The sequence below is a fragment of the Lipophrys pholis genome (assembly GCF_963383615.2).
Source record: "Lipophrys pholis genome assembly, chromosome: 2".
NCBI lineage: Eukaryota > Metazoa > Chordata > Actinopteri > Blenniiformes > Blenniidae > Lipophrys > Lipophrys pholis.
Window position 1 is genome coordinate 39,878,146 of NC_137636.1, and position 9,014 is coordinate 39,887,159.

General features: G+C 44.5%; 1 protein-coding gene across 1 annotated transcript in view; it reads right to left on the minus strand.

Moving 5' to 3' along the window:
• vps13c (vacuolar protein sorting 13 homolog C) overlaps positions 1-9,014 on the minus strand; it is a 124,320-nt gene that overhangs the window by 31,448 nt on the left and 83,858 nt on the right. The window contains exon 55 of the mRNA XM_080493439.1: positions 272-361. Coding sequence (XP_080349565.1) covers positions 272-361 — 90 coding nt within the window. The remainder of the gene's footprint in view (positions 1-271; positions 362-9,014) is intronic.

Genomic DNA, 9,014 nt, shown 5'->3' on the forward strand with positions numbered 1-9,014 from the left:
ATTTGCAGGAAACGATGATGTCATTGCCCAGAAGCCTCCTGTAAGGGTCATGTCTCCATGTGCAGGTACGAGGTGGCGATCTCTTGCTAAGCTCCGCCAACTCCCAAGCTGTCAGAAGGTTCTGCAGAACCTCTCCCAGGGACAAGCGAGTCTCCCTCATAAAACCTTCAGGGGTTATTTAATGTCACTTTAAACTCTATTTAAAAATTTTTTAGATTCTATTGATATTTTGTTATGAAGAAATCATATTTGATGTTGTATCGTAGTTCACCTGCAGCTCCAGGTTCCACCGCCGCCGGCCGCTGTCCACCCGCTCGATCAGAGGCTCCCACACCGCCTGACCCTCGTTGAAATAATTCACCTGCAGACGTTCACGACAAAGCAACAAATTAAAACTATATCAAATAAACCAGAAAATTCCAGAGGAAATTTTTTGTGCCTCCTCTTTTTTTTTGCCCTTGTCCTGTTCAGCAGCTTGGGCCAACAATATGATGTGATCTAGAACCTTCTGGACTCAGTTTTTGCTCTACAACAGGAAGAGACCTGGAGTCTCCTCCTGTTGCCGCCTCCATCAGAAGTTGGCATGGCTGCTGTACACGACCAGGGGGGGAACACTCAAAGAGAGAGAGAAGAGAAGAGAAGTTGAGGGAGGAGGGGGCCCGTAGCGACACCCCGGCAGACGGCAGCCCCCCAGGCCCGGGGAGGCCCCAGCGAACCATCCCAGAGAGCCACGCCCCCGCCCAGAAAGCACCCGACGGTGAATGCAGAGAGGAATCCCCCCCAGGAAAGAGGAGCCCACAAGAGAAGGATAAAGGGCACAGGGCCCCAGGCCCCGACCCAAGCCGCCAAGCCGGGAAAAGGCCGGAGCAGGGCCCCCGGGCCGAGAGCCCCCCCCCAACTTAGGCAACAAGCCTTTTTTGCGACGCTTAGGCAAACCAGGAGCATCAGGACTCATTTTTTTCTCTTTTAATTTCTGTCAGATCTCCTAACAAGCAAAGTGAAGGTGAGACTGGAATAGGGGGGCCCAGGCATAACGATAAATCTTCACAGATCTTTTGCCAGAACGTTTGGACTGGCGTACAAAGCCATAGTGCGTGTAAATAGGTATCGGGGAGATCACCTGTGCAGTTTGAACATATGTTAGTGGGAGTGAGCCCCATCTTGAACATCCTTTGTCCTGTGTAATGAACTCTATGAAGGACCTTGTATTGTATGAGCTGTATATTGGGGTTTTTGCTCATTTTGAATGTATTTGTACAGATTTCTGACCAAAACGTTGGGTCTCTGTTGATGTTGAGATCTTCTTCCCATTTGAAGGTGGGAAGGGATATTGAGATATTTGAACCTGACAGGATTGAGATAATTTGAGATAATTTTGTGCATTCTCCTGTTGCAGATGCCACTACTATATATATATATATATATATATATATATATATATATATATATATATATATATATATATATTCTACTATATGTAGTACACGTTACAGCACACCTTCACATGGTAGCTTGCTAACAGAACACAGATGAGCCACTTTCAGCTGGGGTTGGTCCTGTAACCTCCATTAGCCTGGGAACCACTGATGCTTCCTTTAGAACCTCCTTTAGCCTAGGAACCACTGATGCTTCCTTCAGAACCTCCTTTAGCCTAGGAACCACTGATGCTTCCTTTAGAACCTCCTTTAGCCTAGGAACAACGGATGCTTCCTTTAGAACCTCCTTTAGCCTAGGAACAACTGATGCTTCCTTTAGAACCTCCTTTAGCCTAGGAACCACTGATGCTTCCTTTAGAACCTCCTTTAGCCTAGGAACCACTGATGGTTCCTTTACCAAAGGAGACCAGCTCATGTTCCCCAGCAATTCCTTGTGACGACAACATTTAAAGGAACCCGCTCATCGGAGTGTTCCGGGAAACTCAGGATGACTGAACAAGGAGCAGATCATGTAAGTTACCAAAGCAATAATCATCTAGAACCACTTGAAATCATCTAGAACCCAGATGAACGTTTTGTAGTTCATTTTCAGAAACTTGTAGTTCTTTCCCCAACATGGCAGACGTCACCAACTAGAGCCGCCGTCGCTTTATTATGACGTCACTCAGTGAAAGTCTGACTGCCTCACCACCGTGATCACCTTTACTAACTCCTTTAAGAATCCTCCTAACACCTTTCACTAACTCCTTGAGGAAGCCTCCTAACACCTTTCACTAACTCCTTTAAGAAGACTCCTAAGACTTTTCCTTAACTCCATTAGGAAGTCTCCTAACACCTTTCCTTAACTCCTTTAGGAAGCCTCCAAACACCTTTCCTTAACTCCTTTAGGAAGCCTCCTAACACCTTTCCTTAACTCCTTTAGGAAGTCTCCAAACACCTTTCCTTAACTCCTTTAGGAAGCCTCCAAACACCTTTCACGAACTCCTTTAGGAAGCCTCCTAACACCTTCACTAACTCCTTGAGGAAGCCTCCTAACACCTTTCACTAGCTCCTTTAGGAAGCCTCCTAACACCTTTCCTTAACTCCTTTAGGAAGCCTCCTAACACCTTCACTAACTCCTTGAGGAAGCCTCCTAACACCTTTACTTAACTCCTTTAGGAAGCCTCCAAACACCTTTCCTTAACTCCATTAGGAAGCCTCCTAACACCTTTCACTAACTCCTTTAGGAAGCCTCCTAACACCTTCACTAACTCCTTTAGGAAGCCTCCAAACAACTTTCCTTAACTCCATTAGGAAGCCTCCTAACACCTTTCCTGCACTCCTTTAGGAAGCCTCCTAACACCTTTCACTAACTCCTTTAGGAAGCCTAATAACTCCATTAGGAAGCCTCCTAACACCTTTCCTTCACTCCTTTAGGAAGCCTCCTAACACCTTCACTAACTCCTTTAGGAAGCCTCCTAACAATTTCACTAACTCCTTTAGGAAGCCTCCTAACACCTTCACTAACTCCTTTAGGAAGCCTCCAAACACCTTTCCTGCACTCCTTTAGGAAGCCTCCTAACACCTTTCACTAACTCCTTTAGGAAGCCTCCTAACACCTTTCCTTAACTCCTTTAGGAAGTCTCCTAACTCCTTTAGGAAGCCATCTAACACCTTTCCTTAACTCCTTTAGGAAGCCTCCTAACACCTTTCCTTAACTCCTTTAGGAAGCCTCCAAACACCTTTCCTTAACTCCTTTAGGAAGTCTCCTAACTTCTTTTGGAAGCCTCCTAACACCTTTCACTAACTCCTTTAGGAAGTCTCCTAACTCCTTTAGGAAGCCTTCTAACACCTTTCCTTAACTCCTTTAGAAAGTCTCCTAACTTCTTTAGGAAGCCTCCTAACACCTTTCCTTCACTCCTTTAGGAAGCCTCCTAACACCTTCCTTAACTCCTTTAGGAAGCCTCCTAACACCTTTCCTTAACTCCTTTAGGAAGCCTCATAACACCTTCCTTAACTCCTTTAGGAAGCCTCCTAACACCTTTCCTTAACTCCTTTAGGAAGCCTCATAACACCTTCACTAACTCCTTTAGGAAGCCTCCTAACAATTTCACTAACTCCTTTAGGAAGCCTCCTAACACCTTTCCTTAACTCTTTTAGGAAGCCTCCTAACACCTTTCCTTCACTCCTTTAGGAAGCCTCCTAACACCTTCACTAACTCCTTTAGGAAGCCTCCTAACAATTTCACTAACTCCTTTAGGAAGCCTCCTAACACCTTCACTAACTCCTTTAGGAAGCCTCCAAACACCTTTCCTTAACTCCATTAGGAAGCCTCCTAACACCTTTCACTAACTCCTTTAGGAAGCCTCCAAACACCTTTCCTTAACTCCATTAGGAAGCCTCCTAACACCTTCACTAACTCCTTTAGGAAGCCTCCAAACACCTTTCCTTAACTCCATTAGGGAGCCTCCTAACACCTTCACTAACTCCTTTAGGAAGCCTCCTAACACCTTTCACTAACTCCTTTAGGAAGTCTCCTAACTCCTTTAGGAAGCCTCCTAACACCTTTCCTTAACTCCTTTAGGAAGTCTTCTAACTCCTTTAGGAAGCCATCTAACACCTTTCCTTAACTTCTTTAGGAAGCCTCCTAACACCTTTCCTTAACTCATTTAAGAAGCCACCAAACACCTTTCCTTAACTCCTTTAGGAAGTCTCCTAACTTCTTATGGAAGCCTCCTAACATCTTTCACTAACTCCTTTAGGAAGTCTCCTAACTCCTTTAGGAAGCCTTCTAACACCTTTCCTTAACTCCTTGAGGAAGTCTCCTAACTTCTTTAGGAAGCCTCCTAACACCTTTCCTTAACTCCTTTAGGAAGCCTCCTAACACCTTTCCTTAAGTCCTTTAGGAAGTCTCCTAACTCCTTTAGGAAGCCTCCTAACATCTTTCCTTAACTCCTTTAGGACGCCTCCTAACACCTTTCCTTAACTCCTTTAGGAAGCCTCTTAACACCTTCACTAACTCTTTTAGGAAGCCTCCTAACACCTTTCCTTAACTCCTTTAGGAAACCTCCTAACACCTTCCTTAACTCCTTTAGGAAGCCTCCTAACACCTTTCCTTAACTCCTTTAGGAAGCCTCATAACACCTTCACTAACTCTTTTAGGAAGCCTCCTAACACCTTTCCTTCACTCCTTTAGGAAGCCTCCTAACACCTTCACTAACTCCTTTAGGAAGCCTCCAAACACCTTTCACTAACTCCTTTAGGAAGTCTCCTAACTCCTTTAGGAAGCCTCCTAACACCTTTCCTTAACGCCTTTAGGAAGTCTCCTAACTTCTTTAGGAAGCCTCCTAACACCTTTCCTGCACTCCTTTAGCACGCCTCCTAACACCTTTCCTTAAGTCCTTTAGGAAGTCTCCTAACTCCTTTAGGAAGCCTCCTAACATCTTTCCTTAACTCCTTTAGGAAGCCTCCTAACACCTTTCCTTAACTCCTTTAGGAAGCCTCTTAACACCTTCACTAACTCTTTTAGGAAGCCTCCTAACACCTTTCCTTAACTCCTTTAGGAAACCTCCTAACACCTTCCTTAACTCCTTTAGGAAGCCTCCTAACACCTTCACTAACTCCTTTAGGAAGCCTCCAAACACCTTTCACTAACTCCTTTAGGAAGTCTCCTAACTCCTTTAGGAAGCCTCCTAACACCTTTCCTTAACTCCTTTAGGAAGTATCCTAACTTCTTTAGGAAGCCTCCTAACACCTTTCCTGCACTCCTTTAGCACGCCTCCTAACACCTTTCACTAACTCCTTTAGGAAGCCTCTTAACACCTTTCACTAACTCCTTTAGGAAGTATCCTAACTTCTTTAGGAAGCCTCCTAACACCTTTCCTGCACTCCTTTAGCACGCCTCCTAACACCTTTCACTAACTCATTTAGGAAGCCTCTTAACACCTTTCCTGCACTCCTTTAGCACGCCTCCTAACACCTTTCACTAACTCCTTTAGGAAGCCTCCTAACACCTTTCACTAACTCCTTTAGGAAGTCTCCAAACACCTTTCCTTAACTGCTTTAGGAAGCCTCCAAACACCTTTCACGAACTCCTTTAGGAAGCCTCCTAACACCTTCACTAACTCCTTGAGGAAGCCTCCTAATACCTTTCACTAGCTCCTTTAGGAAGCCTCCTAACACCTTCACTAACTCCTTGAGGAAGCCTCCTAAAACCTTTCCTTAACTCCTTTAGGAAGCCTCCAAACACCTTTCCTTAACTCCATTAGGAAGCCTCCTAACACCTTTCACTAACTCCTTTAGGAAGCCTCCTAACACCTTCACTAACTCCTTTAGGAAGCCTCCAAACAACTTTCCTTAACTCCATTAGGAAGCCTCCTAACACCTTTCCTGCACTCCTTTAGGAAGCCTCCTAACACCTTTCACTAACTCCTTTAGGAAGCCTAATAACTCCTTTAGGAAGCCTCCTAACACCTTTCCTTAACTCCTTTAGGAAGTCTCCTAACTCCTTTAGGAAGCCATCTAACACCTTTCCTTAACTCCTTTAGGAAGCCTCCTAACACCTTTCCTGCACTCCTTTAGCACGCCTCCTAACACCTTTCACTAACTCCTTTAGGAAGCCTCTTAACACTTTTCACTAACTCCTTTAGGAAGTATCCTAACTTCTTTAGGAAGCCTCCTAACACCTTTCCTGCACTCCTTTAGCACGCCTCCTAACACCTTTCACTAACTCCTTTAGGAAGCCTCCTAACACCTTTCCTTAACTCCTTTAGGAAGCCTCCAAACACCTCTCACGAACTCCTTTAGGAAGCCTCCTAACACCTTCACTAACTCCTTGAGGAAGCCTCCTAACACCTTTCACTAGCTCCTTTAGGAAGCCTCCTAACACCTTTCCTTAACTCCTTTAGGAAGCCTCCTAACACCTTCACTAACTCCTTGAGGAAGCCTCCTAACACCTTTCCTTAACTCCTTTAGGAAGCCTCCAAACACCTTTCCTTAACTCCATTAGGAAGCCTCCTAACACCTTTCACTTACTCCTTTAGGAAGCCTCCTAACACCTTCACTAACTCCTTTAGGAAGCCTCCAAACAACTTTCCTTAACTCCATTAGGAAGCCTCCTAACACCTTTCCTGCACTCCTTTAGGAAGCCTCCTAACACCTTTCACTAACTCCTTTAGGAAGCCTAATAACTCCTTTAGGAAGCCTCCTAACACCTTTCCTTAACTCCTTTAGGAAGTCTCCTAACTCCTTTACGAAGCCTCCTAACACCTTTCCTTAACTCCTTTAGGAAGTCTCCTAACTCCTTTAGGAAGCCATCTAACACCTTTCCTTAACTCCTTTAGGAAGCCTCCTAACACCTTTCTTTAACTCCTTTAGGAAGCCTCCTAACACCTTTCCTTAACTCCTTTAGGAAGCCTCCAAACACCTTTCCTTAACTCCTTTAGGAAGTCTCCTAACTTCTTTTGGAAGCCTCCTAACACCTTTCACTAACTCCTTTAGGAAGTCTCCTAACTCCTTTAGGAAGCCTTCTAACACCTTTCCTTAACTCCTTTAGGAAGCCTCCTAACACCTTTCACTAACTCCTTTAGGAAGTCTCCTAACTCCTTTAGGAAGCCTCCTAACACCTTTCCTTAACTCCTTTAGGAAGTATCCTAACTTCTTTAGGAAGCCCCCTAACACCTTTCCTGAACTCCTTTAGCACGCCTCCTAACACCTTTCACTAACTCCTTTAGGAAGCCTCTTAACACCTTTCACTAACTCCTTTAGGAAGTATCCTAACTTCTTTAGGAAGCCTCCTAACACCTTTCCTGCACTCCTTTAGCACGCCTCCTAACACCTTTCACTAACTCCTTTAGGAAGCCTCTTAACACCTTTCCTGCACTCCTTTAGCACGCCTCCTAACACCTTTCACTAACTCCTTTAGGAAGTCTCCAAACACCTTTCCTTAACTCCTTTAGGAAGTCTCCAAACACCTTTCCTTAACTCCTTTAGGAAGCCTCCAAACACCTTTCACGAACTCCTTTAAGAAGCCTCCAAACACCTTTCCTTAACTCCTTTAGGAAGTCTCCTAACTTCTTTTGGAAGCCTCCTAACACCTTTCCTTAACTCCTTTAGGAAGCCTCCTAACACCTTTCCTTAACTCCTTTAGGAAGTCTCCTAACTCCTTTAGGAAGCCTCCTAAGATCTTTCCTTAACTCCTTTAGGAAGCCTCCTAACACCTTTCCTTAACTCCTTTAGGAAGCCTCCTAACACCTTTCTCTAACTCCTTTAGGAAGTCTCCTAACTCCTTTAGGAAGCCTCCTAACACCTTTCCTTAACTCCTTTAGGAAGTCTCCTAACTCCTTTAGGAAGCCTCCTAACACCTTTCCTTAACGCCTTTAGGAAGTCTCCTAACTTCTTTAGGAAGCCTCCTAACACCTTTCCTGCACTCCTTTAGCACGCCTCCTAACACCTTTCCTTAAGTCCTTTAGGAAGTCTCCTAACTCCTTTAGGAAGCCTCCTAACATCTTTCCTTAACTCCTTTAGGAAGCCTCCTAACACCTTTCCTTAACTCCTTTAGGAAGCCTCTTAACACCTTCACTAACTCCTTTAGGAAGCCTCCAAACACCTTTCCTTAACTCCATTAGGAAGCCTCCTAACACCTTTCACTAACTCCTTTAGGAAGTCTCCTAACTCCTTTAGGAAGCCTCCTAACACCTTTCCTTAACTCCTTTAGGAAGTATCCTAACTTCTTTAGGAAGCCTCCTAACACCTTTCCTGCACTCCTTTAGCACGCCTCCTAACACCTTTCACTAACTCCTTTAGGAAGCCTCTTAACACCTTTCACTAACTCCTTTAGGAAGTATCCTAACTTCTTTAGGAAGCCTCCTAACACCTTTCCTGCACTCCTTTAGCACGCCTCCTAACACCTTTCACTAACTCCTTTAGGAAGCCTCTTAACACCTTTCACTAACTCCTTTAGGAAGTCTCCTAACACCTTTCCTTAACTCCTTTAGGAAGCTTCCTAACACCTTCACTAACTCCTTTAGGAAGCCTCCAAACACCTTTCCTTAACTCCATTAGGAAGCCTCCTAACACCTTTCTCTAACTCCTTTAGGAAGTCTCCTAACTCCTTTAGGAAGCCTCCTAACACCTTTCCTTAACTCCTTTAGGAAGTCTCCTAACTTCTTTAGGAAGCCTCCAAACACCTTTCCTGCACTCCTTTAGCACGCCTCTTAACACCTTTCACTAACTCCTTTAGAAAGTCTCCTAACACCTTTCCTTAACTCCTTTAGGAAGCCTCCTAACACCTTCACTAACTCCTTTAGGAAGCCTCCTAACACCTTTCCTTAACTCCTTTAGGAAGCCTCTTAACACCTTCACTAACTCTTTTAGGAAGTCTCCTAACTCCTTTAGGAAGCCTTCTAACACCTTTCCTTAACTCCTTGAGGAAGTCTCCTAACTTCTTTAGGAAGCCTCCTAACACCTTTCCTTAACTCCTTTAGGAAGCCTCCTAACACCTTTCCTTAACTCCTTTAGGAAGTCTCCTAACTCCTATAGGAAGCCTCCTAACATCTTTCCTTAACTCCTTTAGGAAGCCTCCTAACACCTTTCCTTAAC